Source organism: Anolis sagrei, chromosome 1, assembly GCF_037176765.1.
Source record: "Anolis sagrei isolate rAnoSag1 chromosome 1, rAnoSag1.mat, whole genome shotgun sequence".
Lineage (NCBI taxonomy): Eukaryota > Metazoa > Chordata > Lepidosauria > Squamata > Dactyloidae > Anolis > Anolis sagrei.
Window position 1 is genome coordinate 328561430 of NC_090021.1, and position 18021 is coordinate 328579450.

Genomic DNA, 18021 nt, shown 5'->3' on the forward strand with positions numbered 1-18021 from the left:
ATACAGACTTCCTCTTTGAGCACCATTGCCCACATTCCTCGTTTCGAACTTCAACTCCCAGAAGCCTCAGCTGCCTTGGTCAACGGCCGGGCATTCTGGGAGTTGAAGTCCTCTGCGTCGCTAAGGGCAACGCAGACTGTCCCTTTGCCTTTATTCGCACTCCCCTTAGGCCACGCCCCTCGAGGGGGGGCTGTTTTTCTCACTCTCCTTCCCCAACGTTCTAGCTCCGCCCCTTCAGGCGGATCCAGCCAATCGGGTTGCTGCAGGCCGGCACCTGCTGGTGGCTCCGCCCCCTTCTCAGCTGCTTCTTTCCAGTGTCTCGAAGGAGGAAGGTGCGCGAGGAGGGCAAGGTAAGTTCTCCCTTTATTATTGCCCTCCCTTTGCTTTGGTCCCTTATTTTTGGTTCCTCCAAAAGAGGGGATGGTGGATGCCATGGAAGGAAGGATGAAGGGAGAATAGGAAGGTTTGACAGGTAGGTTGGACCATATGAATAAATGTGTGGTATCATCCATAGTGTCTAGATCAGTTGGGGGCAAACTTGGGCCCTCCAGGTGTTTTGGACTCCAACTCCCACAATTCCTAACAGCCGGTAGGCTGTTAGGAATTGTGGGAGTTGGAGTCCAAAACACCTGGAGGGCCCAAGTTTGCCCAAACCTGGTGTAGATGCACCCTAGGCTTGTCAAACTCTTGGATTTCCATGTCCCTCTTCTATTTGAACTGTCTCGCCTGTTGAAAAGTTCTGGACAACTTGAAAACACTGTTGTGGAATTGCCATTCGTCCTCTTGAAGTTAGTATCCCACTTGAGGGTACGTAGGCAACCTTAAACACCGATTTGCCCATTTCAGTACATTATTTACTTACTTAGGCGATCCCTCGTTGGACGAGTAAGATGGTCTTCCATTATGGGTTTCCTTGTGGCTCCGCATGTGGCTGTGGAGCCCTATTCTTGCTCTGCATCTTCTTCTGCAGTGAGGGCATTGGTTTCCAGGTGGAAGGCGGTCCCAGTCAGGGTTGGCTTGATGCACCTTCCTCCTGGCACATTTCTCTCTTTCACCCTCCACTCGTGCCTCCTCGAATTCTGCAGCACTGCTGGTCACAGCTGACCTCCAGCTGGAGCGCTCAAGGGCCAGGGCTTCCCAGTTCTCAGTGTCTATGCCAGAGTTTTTAAGGTTGGCTTTGAGGCCATCTTTAAATCTCTTTTCCTGTCCACCAACATTCAGTTTTCCGTTCTTAAGTTCAGAGTAGAGCAACTGCTTTGGGAGACGGTGGTCAGGCATCTGGACAACGTGGCCGGCCCAGTGGAGTTGATGTTGGAGGACCATCGCTTCAATGCTGGTGGTCTTTGCTTCTTCCAGCATGCTGATGTTTGTCCGCCTGTCTTCCCAAGAGATTTGCAGGATTTTCCGGAGGCAGCGCTGATGGAATTGTTCCAGGAGTTGCATGTGACGTCTGTAGACAGTCCACGTCTCGCAGGCATATAGCAGGGTTGGGAGGACAATAGCTTTATAAACAAGCACCTTGGTATCCCTACGGATGTCCTGGTCCTCAAACACTCTCTGCTTCATTCGGGAAAATGCTGCACTCGCAGAGCTCAGGCGGTGTTGTATTTCGGTGTCGATGTTGACTTTGGTGGAGAGGTGGCTGCCAAGGTAGCAGAAATGATCAACATTTTCTAATGCTACACCATTAAGCTGTATCTCTGGCATTGGGGAGGGGATGGCTGGTGACTGCTGGAACAGCACTTTGGTTTTCTCGATGTTCAGTGACAGGCCAAGCTTTGTGTATGCTTCTGTGAAGGTGTTTAGAGTGGCTTGTAGATCTTCTTCTGTATGCGCACAGACGACATTGTGATCAGCATACTGGAGTTCTATACCAGATGTTGTTGTAACTTTGGTTTTGGCTTTCTGTCTGCTGAGGTTAAACAGCTTGCCATCTGTTCGATAGATGATTTCCACTCCGGTGGGAAGCTTCCCATCAACAAGGTGAAGCATCATAGCAATGAAGATGGAGAATAGAGTTGGGGCAATAACAAGTCTATGGACTGTCCCTCGATGGACTGTCACCAGTACATTAAAGCATATGTCTTTGATGTGCTAGTCTTTAATAATCTATATAAATAAAAATGTAATGTTCATTTGTGGGCTTAACAGAACTCAAAAACCAGTGGGCCAATTGACACCAAATTTTGACAGCATACACCTAAAAACCCAATGTATATCCTTCACTCAAAAGTTTTTGGTTTTGTCATTTGGGAGTTGTAGTTCTTGGGATTTATAGTTCACCTACAACCTACAATCTAAGAGCATTCTAAACTCCCCCAATGATGGACTTGAACCAAAGGTGACTCACAGGACTCCCATGACCAACAGAAAACACTAGAAGGGTTTGGTGGGCATTGACCTTGAGTTTGGGAGTTGTAGTTCACCTACAACCAGAGACCACTGTGGAGTCAGACAATGATGAATCTGAACCAAACTTGGCACAAATATTCCATGTGCCCAAATATGAACACAGACGGAGTTTGGGGGAAATAGACCTTGACATTTGGGAGTTGTAGTTACTGGGATTTATAGTTCACTTACAATCAAAGAGAATTCTGAACCCCACAAACAACAGAATTGAGGCAAATTTCCCACACAGAATCCCCATGGCCCAACAGAAAATACTTAAGGCCATCCAGTCCAACTCTCTTCACCAGGGCAAGAAAGTCTAATCAAAGCCCTCTTGACAAAGAGCCATCCAGCCATAGATAGAGATAGATATATATGATTCACACTTGCACAGATATAATATCATAGATTTGAAAGAGACCCCTAAAGAAGGACAATGATATGTTGCATATTCCAGAGTAGACAAACCAGACACTCTCTACGTCAACACCGACAAAGAAACAACAAGAAATACTGTTTACCCTCAAGCATAAAGAAATAACAAAGATTAGAAACCATTACTTCATTTTCCAGATCACCAGACTGGGCCACAGCAATGCGTGGCAGGGGACGGCTAGTAATAATAATAATAATAATTTTGGAGGTCAATTTTGGTTGACCTCTGAGTAAGGGCCGGGTAAATGACCTTGGAACGCCGTATCCGGCCCCCTGGCCTTAGTTTGAGGACCCCTGGCCTAGAGTGTTGAGAGGGTTGGGCCGAGACTGGTGCAGAGAAAGAAGCATGGGGCTGGAGGAATGCTAAAGTACAGAACCAGTCCCACCAATGGTCATACTGGGGGCTGGGGCCACTCATTTCAAGGGCCTATGAAAGGACTATACAAAAAGGTATGGGCTAGAGGTAAAAGTGCTCTAAGAGGACAGAGATCCGGGGGTAATGGATGGAGTGCAAGGCCAACTCTTAACTATTGGTCAGGGTCTGGGACTTGCTCCATGACTCCTTGTATATGCTGCAACAGACTCAAGATAGTTGAGTGGGTGTTTCCGTTGTGCTCTTTCTGCTTCAAGGCTGATTTTCTGAATAATTCCACAGACTATTTATATTTAGTACTATTCCGAAGCATGTGAATTATTCTGCCTATGCTCTCTTGATGATCCTAACAATCACTTGAGATGTCACTGTCTGTGAGTTAAAAATCTAGATATTATAGGCCCCTTCCACACAGCTGTATAAAATCCCACATTATCTGCTTTGAAATGGAATATATAGCAGTGAGGATTCAGGGCTCTTCCACACAGCCCTATATCCCCGAATATCATGGCAGAAAATCCCACATTATCTGAGTGTGGACTCAGGGCCCTTCCACACAGCACTGTATCCCAGAATATCAAGGCAGGAAATCCTACATTATCTGAGGCCCCTTCCTCACAGCTGTATAGAATCCCATATTTTCTGCTTTGAACTGGAATATATGGCAGTGTGGACTCAAATAACCCAGTTCAAAACACATATTGTGGGATTTTCTGCCTTAATATTCTGGATTATATGGCTGTGTGAAAGGGCCCTTAGTGTGGATTCAGATAACCCAGTTCAAAGCAGAAATTGTGTTATTTTTTTGCCTTAATATTCTGGGATATAGGGCTGTGTGGAAGGGTCTGGAATATCAATACAGAAAGTCCCACAATATCTGCTTTCAACTGCAGGCCCTTCCACACAGCCCTATATCTCAGAATATCAAGGCAGAAAATCCCACAATATCTGCTTTGAAGTGGGCTGTCCGAGTCCATACTCAGATAATGTGGGATTTTCTGCCTTGATATTCTGGGATATAGGGCTGCGTGGAAGGGCCCTCAGTCCACACTGCCATATATTGCAGTTCAAAACAGATAATATGGCATTTTATTCAGCTGTGTGGATGGCCCCAAGTCTACACTTCCCTATAATCCAGGGTCCTTCCACACAGCCCTGTATCCTAGAATATCAAGGCAGAAAATCTCATATTGTGTGGGATTTGAGTGTGGACTCAGATAACCCAGTTCAAAGCAGATACTGTGGGATTTTCTGCCTTGATATTCTGGGATATAGCGCTGTGTCGAAGGGCCCCTAGAATATCAAGGCAGAAAATCCCACATTTATAAGCCGCCCTTCTCACCCCAAAGGGGACTCAGAGTGGCTTACAAGTTATAATTATTTCTGATTTGTGCGCTATTTTCTTTGGACTTCATTCTGGTCTTGATCTTATACAATAAACACACAAGGATTCATTCAATAACCCACAATATCTGTTTTGAACTGGCTTATCAGCCTCCACACTGCCATTTAACTCAGATCAAAATAGATAATCTGGATTTTATACAGCTGTGCTGAAGAGGCTCTTAGTTCTTACAGATTTCACATTTCCTATTCTGTACTGCAGGTTAAAACCCCATCACTTAATTAATCCATTGAAACAATTCTATGTTCTTTTTAACATCACTCATTTTTTCTCTCAAAAGTGCTTAAAATATGCCTTAATAGCACCTATCCAGCCCACTCTTTTATTCAGAAATCCAAGCACTAATTACATTGAAAGGTATTCAAACACATCCTCAAAATATGGTGAAGATAGCATCTTACATCTAATTCTGTATGTATGTGTTTTTCCTCCCTGGATTGCCTGTTAGTGAAAGAAATTGTGTGAAGCCAAGTGAGATTGGAAGCGAGAGACATTTTGAAAAAGACAGCCGTATTTAAAACATGCAATCTTGCATAAGAGAGGTTTGCAAAATAAATAAATAAATAGATAACACTAAAAACTTACATTTTGCGCCATAATTGTACTAAACTCTTATTTTTGTGCCATTCTTTTTTACACCCATTCAGCATGTTGTACTTTAATTCAGTATCGTTAGCATCTCCAACATGAATACTAGACTGTTAAATCAACATAGGACCGTGATGGTGAACCTATGACATGCGTGTCAGCACTGACACGCATGGCTATTTTTGATGACACGCAGCCACATGCGGCCGCATACAGAGAAGTACATCTTATAAGAGCCAATCTAATTCCATCCTTAAATTTGTAAAAGGCTCTACAAATTTAACATCTTCACGTTTGAGCATTGCTCACTCCATAACTCAGCATGGAATATTCATTTTTCTTATTTAAACTATAAATATTGCAAAATTATGTTGTTGTTTTCTCGAAGTTGACACCCCACCCAAGTTATGCTCAGGTTTTTGGCAAATTTTGTCACACCAAGCTCAAAAGGTTGCCCATCACTGACATAGGATCTCATTGGTCATGGATGCTAACTTAAAGGTTGGAAAGACTCTTTCAAATGTTTGCGTAGAGGTTGCCTCAGAATAGAATGCGTTGCCTCCCTCAGTTCAATGCCATCAATAGGAATATGAGGACAGAGCTGGAAAGGCTATTTCAAATTCCTAAGCTTTTCTAAGAGTCTGGATGGATATAATGTTCCTGTGGTCCTAAGTTCTATATGGCCACAATATATTTATTTATTCATAGTATTTATATTCCACCCTTCTCATCCCAAAGGGGACTCAGGGCGGATCACAGAATACATATAAGGCAAGCATTCAATGCCGTTTATATACTGACAAGACAAACAATTGTACATAGATGGAGGTATATATAGGCTTTTCCCATCTTCGGCATCTTGGAGGCATGCGCTCAGTTCCAGCCACAGGGGGTACTGTCGCTCCATCTTCCTGCCGAAGAGCTTTATTCGTAAACTTCCTCCTTGATTGAATTGCCGGCATTTTTCTGGCATTTCCTTATGGGTGCCTTAAATACCTCCCAGCTTAAATGGTACCTATTTATGTACTTACATTTTGCTTTCAAATTGCTAGGAAGCTGGGCTAAAGGCTTTCTCAGGCCCCTTCCACAAAACTGAATAAAATCCCACATTTTATTAATTGAGTTGGAATATATGGCAATGTGGACTCAGATAATCCAGTTCAAAGCAGATAGTGTGGGATTTTCTGGGTTCCCTTGTAGTCCGAAGATGATGGTCCTCCAAGAGTAGTGTGTTGGTGGTGATTCTGTAGGTGGCTGTGGAGCCCTATCCTTGATCTGCATGTTCTCCCGCAGTGAGAACACCGATTTCCAGGTGGAAAGCGGTCCTGGTCAGGGTTGGCTTGATGCGCCTTCCTCTTGGTGCATTTCTCCCTTTTGCCCTCCATTCTTGCCTCTTTGAATTCTGCAGCACTGCTGGCCACAGCTGACCTCCAGTAGAGCGTTCAAGGGCCAGGGTTTCCCAGTTCTCGGTGCCTTTGCCACAGTTTTTAAGGTTGGCTTTAAGCCCATCTTTAAAACTCTTTTCCTGTCCACCAAAATTATGTTTGCATTTCTTGAATTGGGAGTATTGTAACTGCTTTGGGAGACGGTGATCGGGCAAACTGCTTTGGGAGACAGTGATCTGGGTTATATGACTGTGTGGAAGGGCCCTCAGTGGCTTTATTAGTGGGAGTAATAATAATAATAATCTTTATTTATACCCCGCCACCATCTCCCCAATGGGGACTCGGGGCAGCTTACATGGGGCCAAGCCCAAACAACAAAGTATGAGTGAAAACATCACCCTCTCCATCATGGGTGCTAAATAGGAGTGGCTGATGTTGACAAATATCATTAAGGCACTGGATAATTTTGCAACAGCAGCGTAGAGCTCATCATTGCAACTTCCTTTTCTTGTAAAAGTTCTTGCTGCTATTGGACGTGATGAGGGCTGTATGAGCAACATTTACATCTTGGTGGAGAGATAAAAGCAGGATAATAGTAAATATAGCAACAATAATAACAACAACCTTCTTGATATCCCAGACCATGATCATCAGGGAGAAATGGTAGTCACCCTCCCCCAAAATATGATTTTATCTTTTCATTGGTTCCCAACCTTTGGTCCTCCAAGTGTTTTGGACTTCAGCTCCCACAATTCCTAACAGCTGGTAAGCTGGCTGCATTTTAAGAGAGTTGAAGTCCAAAACAACTGGAGGACCAAAGATTAGGAACCACTGTTAGATCAAAGTGTGGTAGAAAACCCTATTTCTGGGAAATTTTGTCCCAGCTGTGTTTTAGACCCTTTTAACAGGCAGATTAAAGTTTGCGTGCAAAGTCTGTCCCTCCCATAACTTGTCTGAACACTTGTTGAGGTGACTCAAGAGCTTGAATTGCGTTAATCGTTTTGGCTGAGCAGCATCACATTTCCTTTCTGCCTCATTCTATCAGTGACAGAGAGATGCACTACCTACGACAGTTTGTGGGGGCTGATAATCGTATCAGATTATCCCATAAATTTCATTATAAATTATGCAGAGTTTCTTTGAAACCGGATGACGGTATCTGCCGATGGCGTTATCTGCTCTTCTGTACAGGGGCATCTCACTAACTTCATATGACAGAGACATCCATAGCTATATAACAGTCTGGGTTGTTGTAGTTTTTCGGGCTATATGGCCATGTCCTAGAAGCATTCTCTCCTGACGTTTCGCCTGCATCTGTGGCAGGCATCCTCAGAGGTTGTGAGGTCATAAATAATGTCAGGAGAGAATGCTTCTAGAACATAGCCATATAGCCAGAAAAACCTGCAACAACCCAGTGATTCCTGCCATAAAAGCCTTTGACAATACATATATACGAGGGTTGAATGAAAAGTAATGCCTCCACCTTCGTTACTTGGGTTTGGATGGGAATATTTTAATAAATCAAATGCAGAAATAATCCTTAGAATGTGCTCTTTAACTTTCCCACATAATCACCAGACAATTAGATACATTTCTGCCAATGATTAATAAGTTTTCTGAAGCCGTCACGGATGAAGTTGACACTCTGTTTCCGCAACCCATCGTGCACAGATCTTCCAATAGCCAAGCAAAGCAATAATGTGACCCACACGTTCTTGTGAAATGCCGATTATGCTTGAAATTTCTCTCTGAGTGATACGACAATCATCCTGAATCAGTCTGTCAAACTTTTGCTTGTGAAACTTGGTGGTTGCTGTCACAGGACGTCCAATTGCTTGTTTGTCACGCAAGTCAGATGTTCCCATCTCAGCATCTTTAAACTTTCTCACCCAACGATACACAGTACTCACATCAACACAATCACCATTCTCTGATTAATCTCCTTTGGGGTGACACCTTCTGCTGTCAAGATTTCAGTGACTGCACGTTGCTTAAGTCACATTGACCGACCATCTGCACACGGTTCCATGCTTCACACTTTAACAACCCAACCGTTCAATGTTAAGGCTTCCTGCCAAAATGGAACTGTAGAAGAGAGAGTACTGAACAAGTCAGTACCTGCCGCATACCAGTACTGCCATCTGTTAAAGTACGAAGGTGGAGGCATTACTTTTCATTCAACCCTCGTAACAGTCTTTTTTACCTTGATACTTTCCCTCATGTGTTCAGTTGTGATTCCCAGCAATTTTTATGTATTTATTTAAAACTTTTGTATCCCGTTCTTCTCTGACCTCCATGGAGGGTCTCAGAATGGCTCTCCAGCAATCCAAATTGCCTTCATGGCTGGGAATTGTGTATCTTAAGTGGCTGAGGGGGGAAAGGAAGGGGCCTGAGGCTGTTAGGAATGGTGGGAGCTGAAGTCCAAAACACCTGGAGGGCCAAAGTTTTCCCATGCTTGGTCTATCTCATCCCTGATCGATTTTCTACCAAGGCAAGGCTAGGTTCACTAATTTAATTGAACTGTTTTTGTTTATGTGATAACTCCTACATCGTCTTTTTGCAGGTTTGATTAATGAATATAAATAGATCTCTCAAAACATGGCTCTCTAATAGTGTGTGGCCTCATTTATAATTGGCATTCTGCCAGAGAATGTAAATAGTAAATTTCCTGAGTAATTTATTTCACTCCCATTCAGAAGTCCATACTTGCTCCTTCTGTAGCTATGTATGGTTTCCAATATATTGCTTCTTGGTGTACATCTGCACTCTAGAATTAACGCAGTTTGACACTACTTTAACTGTCGTGACTCACTGCTATGGAATCTGGGGATCTATAGTTTGACGAGGCACCCATACTCTTTTCCAGAAAGGGCTAAAGACTTTGTAAAACTACAATTCCCATAGCATTGAGGCATAGCAATTAAAGTGGCGTCATACTGCATTAATTCTGCAGTTTGGATGCTCCCAAGAAGCATGTAAGAGGTGGGATTTGCATTTCCCCATCTTTTAATTTTGGCTTTTGGTAGTTGCAGAGTACAATAGAGTCTCACTTATCTGAACTTTGCTTATCCGACATTCCATCTTATCCAACGCTCTTATCTGGCACCCCCCCCCCCCCTTTTCCTCCAGCATTTCCCCTTCAATTAAGGGAGCACTCCTTAATTCTTGCTCAATTCCCAATAACTGAATAGGGCAAGATGAGGGGAGAGGAAAGGGGGAAAAGAGGCAGGACTGGAAGCATCCTCCCTCCTTCCCTCTGTGATTTCCACACCTCTTCTGCATCACTTCTTGCTGGGCCGATCTAGCCCCGAGTCATTGTCTTGCCTTAACCCTTTGAGTCCCTATTGTTAGTATTCTAGGTGTCTAGTGCCACATTGGATGGGTATCAGTAGGAGACTCCGTATTATCCGACATTTTCGTTTATCCAATGTTCTCCCATCTCGTTTATGTCGGATAAGCAAGACTCTATTGTACTCTGTTTGTTTGTGATCCATGTACATAGACAGTACCTAAAATGATCAAGGGTCTGGAGAACAAACCCTATGAGGAGCGGCTTAAGGAGCTGGGCATGTTTAGCCTGAAGAAGAGAAGGCTGAGAGGAGATATGATAGCCATGTATAAATATGTGAGAGGACGCCACAGGGAGGAGGGAGCAAGCTTGTTTTCTGCTTCCTTGCAGACTAGGACGCGGAACAGTGGCTTCAAACTACAAGAGAGGAGATTCCATCTGAACATTAGGAAGAACTTCCTGACTGTGAGAGCCGTTCAGCAGTGGAACTCTCTGCCCCGGAGTGTGGTGGAGGCTCCTTCTTTGGAAGCTTTTAAACAGAGGCTGGATGGCCATCTGTCAGGGTTGATTTGAATGCAATATTCCTGCTTCTTGGCAGGGGGTTGGACTGGATGGCCCATGAGGTCTCTTCCAACTCTTTGATTCTATGATTCTATGATCAGGAGAAAGGCAGGATAAAGATAAAATAAATCAAAGTACAGTAGAGTCTCACTTTTCAAACATAAACGGGCCGGCAGAACGTTGGATAAGCGAAAATTTTGGATCATAAGGAGGGATTAAGGAAAAACCTATTACACATCAAATTACTTTAGGATTTTACAAATTAAGCACCAAAACATCATGTTTTGCAACAAATCGACAGAAAAAGCAGTTCAATACATGGTGAAGTTATGTAGTAATTACTGTATTTACAAGTTTAGCACCAAAACATCACAATGTATTGCAATACCTGTGGATCTGGGTGGGAGCCAGATTGCATTGGATAACACAGAATGTTGGATGAGCAAAGGTTGGATAAGCGAGACTCTACTGTAAATAAAATACTTCAAACCCAAGCAAGACTAACACTAAAAGCTATGCAGGAGTGTGTTATAAATCTCTACACCAGGCATGGATAAACTTCGGCCCTCCAGGTGTTTTGGAGTACAACTCCCACAATTCCTAACGGCCTCAGGCCCCTTCCTTTTCCAAGGAACAGGAAGGAGCCTGAGGCTGTTAGGAATTGTGGGAGTTGTACTACAAAACACCTGGAGGGTCGAAGTTTGTCCATGCCTGGTGTAGAGATTACTCTTAGATGCCAACTTGCAATTGGAATTGCAATTGGAATAATTCGGAGTATCAGCAATGGGCTCCCCAAACCTGATTTCCCAGTATTCGATCTTGGGAAGGTAGGTGTTCCATATTGTAAAACCTTCTCAGAAGCCATCCTGGCAGGTTTTATTTGACGGTTATGGAAATACTCTTTGGCTGGAAGAATTGCCTATTGTGTTGTGCTGCGGTGTCATTCTAACACGGGGAATCATTCCTTTTCAACACAGCAGGGCTTATTTCTGAGCAGACATGAATAGCATTGCATTACACACTCATTTCTAAACACCAGTCTGGAATGCTGTAATGCTAACACTAAAGTGTAATCCTTTGTGTGTTTGTTTTGAAGTAAATTCCGCTGGACTCATAAGGGCTCTTTCCCGGAATAAGTATTTACGACTGGGACGTAACTGAAATCCTGAGTGTGTTTAGTTAGTAGAAGATTAGCTGCGTTGAACTTTGTGAGATTTACCTGTCTTATTTGGGGCACAAAGTAGACATTTCTGATTGCAGGGCATTTTCTCTTTTTTCTGTTTTTCATTTTATTAGAAATTATCTGGTATGTTTAGAAGGCTTTCATGGCATTAGAACCAGCTTATGACTTGGGCACACAATTTGTTAAAATGTCTTGGAAATTGGAAATTTTCATAACTTTTTGGAGATTTTATGATCTTTGGAATCATCGAATCATAGAGTTGGAAGAGATCTTGTGGGCCATTCAGTCCTACCCCCTCCCAGGATGGAAAATTGCCTCGTTAGAAGTCATAACCTTTTTGAGAAGTGATGCCATAACCTATTTGAGAAATGGCATTTACCAGCATTCATGCAAGGCAACTAGGTTTCTCAGCTGCTGAACTGATGTACCTAGGTATGTCTTTGAACTGTTAGGAACAAAGACATGCCACTGCACAAAAACCACATATATAGCAGAGCTTCAGGAGTGTTCTTTTACTTGCCCAAAACACCTATTCTCCTTTAAAATATCTTGCCTTTAAATCATGCTATCAAGAGACAAAAGTAACATAATTGGTTTACTCACAAACTTCATGTATTCAATATACAAGTACATTGCTTATCAGACCAGTTACAGATAGGATTTGAAGTAGTTTCTCTGGGCAGATAACACAGGGCATCTTTTATATAATCTTAACAGTCCATAGTTTAAAGCATCTCTCTGTTCTGAGTGTCTAATAGAGTGTCTATCTACTCTGGAAGTCCAATGAAATCTCTAAGCATACTGTTCCAAACTGGTCTAAATGTGTACAGTTTCTAAAATGGAGTCTGAGCCCTGAACAAGCCCAGGCCTGGTCATAGAATGATAGAATTGAAAGAGACCTCATGGATAATCTAGTCCAACCCCCTGCCAAGAAGCAGGAAAATGTCATTCAAAGCATCCCCAACAGATGGCCACCCAGCCTCTCTTTAAAAGCTTCCAAAGAAGGAGCCTCCACCACACTCCGGGGCAGAGAGTTCCACTGCTGAACAGCTCTCACAGTCATGAAGTTCTTCCTAATGTTCAGGAGGAATCTCCTTTCCTGTAGTTTGAAGCCATTGTTCCTCATCCTAGTCTCCAGTGTAACAGAAAACAAGCTTGTTCCCTCCTCCCTATGACTTCTCCTCACATACTTATGCATGACCATCATGTCTTATCTCAGCCTTCTCTTCTAAAGGCTAAACATAGCCTTTAAGCCGCTCTTCATAGGGCTTGTTCTCCAGACCCTTGATCATTTTAGTCGCCCTCCTCTGGACACATTCGAGCTTGTCAACATCTCCCTTCAATTGAGGTGCCCAGAATTGGACACAGTATTCCAGGTGTGGTCTGACCAATGCAGAATAAAGGGGTAGCATGACTTCCCTGGATCTAGACACTAGACTCCTATTTGTGCAGGCCAAAATCCTATTGGCTTTTTTTTGCCACCGCTTGACATTGTTGGCTCATGTTTGACTTGTTGTCCATGAGGACTCCAAGATCTTTCCCACACATGGTCTGCAGCCCCTCCCACAACAAAGAGTTAAAGAAAAACTGCAAACCAACGCACACATATACAATACAGTAAGCAATCTGAATTATATACATAACAAACAACTAGTGGAGGCTTGAGAAGGTTGCCATTTCTAACAAAATATCTAGACTGAAATACACAACTTGTTTTTACATTACTATTGTAATCAGTCCTCCCAAGTTAACAGAATATAAGGCAAGAGGCCGAGGGTTTTACTGTCCGATAAAGCTATACAGGGAAGTTCTCAATTAAAACAAGCTGGCTTCTTGGCAATACATCCTCTGATTTGTTTCCAAAGTGATGCTTTGTCAGTGTCAAGATCTAAGTCTTTCTGTAGTGCAACAATTATTTGCATATATTGGGCAGATAAATAATTTCTTCCAGATTTGTGGGTTTAAAATACTACAGAATGATGAATGAGTATCTTAATGCCAGAAGGCAAGTTGGGGTTTTTTTTCCCCTGAAAAATTGAAGCTACAACCCAAATAATAATAAATCTCTCTAAGAACTATGCTGACCCCTGCCAGCTTTAGTATTATTCTTCCTATCCAATTTTTAAAAAATGTGTGATGGAACTGTATAAGTCCCAGCTCTTTTTGTTAGGCTGACTCACCCATTGTATGAGAATAGTCGCTTTTCTGTTAGTTTTACGAGGATGGTGCTTAAGAAAACGCTTCCTGGTTTGTATCAATAAGTTTGCCTGCCCTTTTGCCCAGGGAAAAGGGAACCATCTTTTAGGGTTATTACCACCAGGGAATCTTGGAAGCAAGTCGTGTCTGTAGTTCAGTAATTCCCAACCTGTGGTCCATGGACCACCAGTGATCTGCAAGAACTAAAATATGGTCCACGGCCTCACCATTACTACACCGTTGCAACGAGAGCAACTGGTCTCACAAAACCCTCTTATAAGTGCCGAGGATTATTAAATATGGTTTTCTGTGGGCGAGCAGATGGCAACTACTGGGTGGCATATGTTCAGTATCAGTAACTGGAGCTGATGTGGTTGTCCAATGAAATTTTCTGATTCTTCTGATTCAGCTGACATGGTCTATTCAGTGCAATTTTCTGAATCAGCATCCCAAATAACCAAACCGAATCTAAAGCTTGGATCTCGCTGGGACCAACTACAGCAGTGGTTCCCAACCTTTTTTGGTCCAGAGACCACTCTCCAACATTAGTACGTTTGCTAGTTCAAATGAAACAACAAACTACAGTTTGCAAACTACAGTTTGCGGCAAACCAGGTAGTGATTAAATGGAGCATAAAGGAGTCAATCACACCCATTCTCTAAATTCTGGCTATTTAGGATTGGTAGTGCAGCGGGTTAAACTTGACCAAAAGGTTGTTGACCGAAAGGTTGGCGGTTCAAATCTGGAAAGCAGAATGACCTCCCACAGTTAGCCCCAGCTTCTGCCAACCTAACAGTTCAAAAACATGCAAATGTGAGTAGATCAGTAGGTATTACTTCTGCGGGAAGGTAAAGGTGCTCTGTGCAGTCATGCTGTCCACATGATCTTGAGGGTGTCTATGAACAACGCCGGCTCTTCGGCTTAAAAATAGAGAAAACTGCTTGTATTACTGTTGTTTTTGCTTTTGTTATTGCTGTGTTGTGGGCTCGGCCTCATGTAAGCCGCACCGAGTCCCTTGGGGAGATGGTAGCGGGGCACAACTAAAGTTTTATTATTATTATTATAGATGAGCTCCAACCTCCAGAGTCAGACACAACTAGACTTAATGTCAGAGGAAACCTTTACCTTAGGATTGTAATATACCACCCAGGGTGCACCTTCATTGTAGAATTATGAGTAAAGGAGTTGGACACCACATCTACCTTGGCTCAATGCTATGTAATCCTGGGAGTTGTCGTTTGGCGAGGCACCAGACTTTTGTCAGGGAAGAGTAAAGATCTTGTGAAACTACAACTTCTTGATTCCATAGCATTGAGCAATGGCAAATAAAGTGGTGTCAAACTGCATTAATTCTGCAGTGTGGGGTGCATCCCATTTGGGAAACACCCGATTTGCAATTAATAAACATAAAAACAACAAAACAGTCAGCCATTAACTAAAGCTTTTGTGTGCCCACTTAATTGCTGCCCTTTCTTCTGTTTTCAAGCTGGTTATGAAACACCATGAGTTTCCAAAGTGGCTTACCACATCACAGGAAGCCCTGTCTGAGAAACTCAAGTTCAAAACTTCGGTCGGTCTTTTGAATAGATGTTGAACTCTGCAAGTAAAACTCGCCTAGGGGATTTCAGTGTTGGGCTTTTAATGTGCAAGCTTTCAATGCATCACGGTGGAATGTGTTTGACTCAGCAAGAGCCTCCCTCCTCCACATAGCTTATCTTTTCTAAGCTTAGTGCACAGCATTATCAGAGAGCTCTGTATTTAATAACCTTTCTTTTGCAGACTGGAATCTGGATTGGAATCAAGTTAAGACTGAAAAACAAGCATTGCTTGGACATTTCGGGAGGCGTTGAAGGACACCTTGCTCTCCTTAGCAACATTCTTGTAGGCTGTTGAAGGCACAAGGCAGTACCCGGTTACGTTTTTGAAATATTAACAGTTTTTGTTGGATGTTGGAGTGTTTTGGTCCAGTTTTCTGAATGATTCTCCCTTGCTGCTGTAGCAGGAATGCAGGGCCAGAATTTAGCGGAAATGCATAGCAATGAGGTGCTTTCTGGACAGTCGTATTCACAAGATCTGCCAGCCGAGACATCTATCGCCGCTCTCAACAGTGATGGAGCTCATGAATATTGCGTAAACCGAGCTGGGAATCTTGATGAAAGTTTTGAAGTGGAGAAAGTTCAGAAAAGTTTTCCTAATAGCCAGAATGGCAATGGAAATGTGCATGAAACGTCACCGGAGACTTCTTATGACACCAGCGCAGTGGAATCCAGCAGTTCATGGGGTGACTTTGAAGCATTCAGTGAAGTCAAGTTGGAGAATGCAAGCGACAGCCCAGAGTCTTTGGGAAAGCTAAGTGAAAAACAAGTTTATATGAATGGGGCCGACCTCAACCACAAGTGCACCACTACCTCATGGACACAGTGTTTTTCACAAGTGGCTAGACACAACCGAAAAGAAACTTCAGCTAATGTTATGGTATGTTTTGATAAGAAATCTATTTACTTAATCCTCACCACTTTTTCCTGTTTAAGAATGCTGTTTCCATGGTATTACCATGTATTTTCTGTATCTTTCTTTGCTGTATGATAACTTGTCTCAGACAAGAGAGGGAAAAGGGTTGCTCTTCATAAAACAGAGGGAAAAAAGCTCTCTTAATTCATACATTTTTCAAATATCTCCCTTCCTTTGTGTTACGATTCCCAAATAAGAGTGTCCTTGTCTTCGTACAATCAGGTTTTTGTCTACACAGTTTTGCATTTCTTGGCCCTAAGCTATACCCGTACAGTTAACTCCTATTCCTTATTGTCTTGGATCGTAAACTTGCAGCTACGATGTAAACACATTTTTAAAAATACAATTACACATTAATTGTGTAATAAGCCAAGGAACCAGCCCAGACCCTGAACCGGTGCATGTCAGCTGTTGTGGAAAGGATGAGGACAAACAAATTGAAATTGATTCCAGACAAGATGGAGGTCCTCTTAATCGAGTGTTTCTCAACCTGAGGGTAGCAAGGGGGTACCAGAGGAGTTGCCAAAGGCCATCAGAAAACACAGTATTTTCTGTTGGTCATGGGAGATCTGTGTGGGAAGTCTGGCCCAATTCTACCATTGGTAGAGTTCAAAATGCTTTTTGATTGTAGGTGAACTATAAATCCCAGCAACTACAACTTTGAAATGTCAAGGTCTATTTTCCCCATGCTCCACCAGTGTTCACATTTGGGCATATTGAGTATTTGTGCCAAGTTTGGTCCAGATCCATCATTTTTTGAGTCCACAGTGCTCTCTGGATGTAGCTGAACTACAACTCCAAAAGTCAAAGTCAATGCCCACCAAATCCTTCCAGTATTTTCTGATGGTCATGGGAATGCTTTGTGCCAAGTTTGGTTCAATTCCATTGTTGGTAGAGTTCAGAATCCTCATTGATTGTAGGTGAACTATAAATCCCATTGTTTGAGTCCACAGTATTCTCTGGATGTAGGTGAACTACAACTCCAAAAGTCAAAATCAATGCCCACCAAACCCTTCCAGTATTTTCTGATAGTCATGGGAGTTCTGTGTGCCAAGTTCAGTTCAATTCCATTGTTGGTAGAGTTCAGAATGCTCATTGATTGTAGGTGAACTATAAATCCCAGCAACTACAACTCTCAAATGTCAAAATCAATCCCCCCCTAACCCCACCAGTATTCAAATTTGGGCTTATTGGGAATTTGTGCCAAATTTGGTCCAGTGAATGAAAATACAGCCTGCATATCAGATATTTGCATTACAAATCATAACAGTAGCAAAATTACAGTTATGAAGCAGCAACGAAAATAATTTTATGGTTGGGGGTCACCACAACATGAGGAACTGTATTAAGGTGTCGTGGCATTAGGAAGGTTGAGAAACACTGCTCAAGAGGGAAGCCGAGGCGAACCCTCTGTGTACAAATCTTGCCAAGAAAAATAAATTCACCTATGGGTTGCCATGGCTCAGAAACGACTTGAATACACACAACAACAACAACAGCAGCATCAGCAGCAAAACAACAGTGAGAGTTCTCCCAAGGCAAAAACCAAACTTAGGTAAATATAGTCAGCTCTCTATACTCACAGGTTTAACATTGTGGGTTTGTTTATTTTTGGGTTTGGTGACCAAATATGTTAGGGAGACATCCAAGGAGGGAAATCAAGGTGTACAAGAGGAGCAAGCCCTGATCTAGGCAGTTATGGAG

General features: G+C 42.8%; 1 protein-coding gene across 1 annotated transcript in view; it reads left to right on the forward strand.

Moving 5' to 3' along the window:
* The first annotated feature begins 251 nt into the window (after positions 1–251).
* CLBA1 (clathrin binding box of aftiphilin containing 1) overlaps positions 252–18021 on the forward strand; it is a 31691-nt gene continuing 13921 nt past the window's right edge. Inside the window, exons 1-2 of the mRNA XM_060754567.2 lie at positions 252–350; positions 15586–16281. Of these exons, the coding sequence (XP_060610550.2) occupies positions 15811–16281 (471 nt within the window). The 5' untranslated portion in view covers positions 252–350; positions 15586–15810. The remainder of the gene's footprint in view (positions 351–15585; positions 16282–18021) is intronic.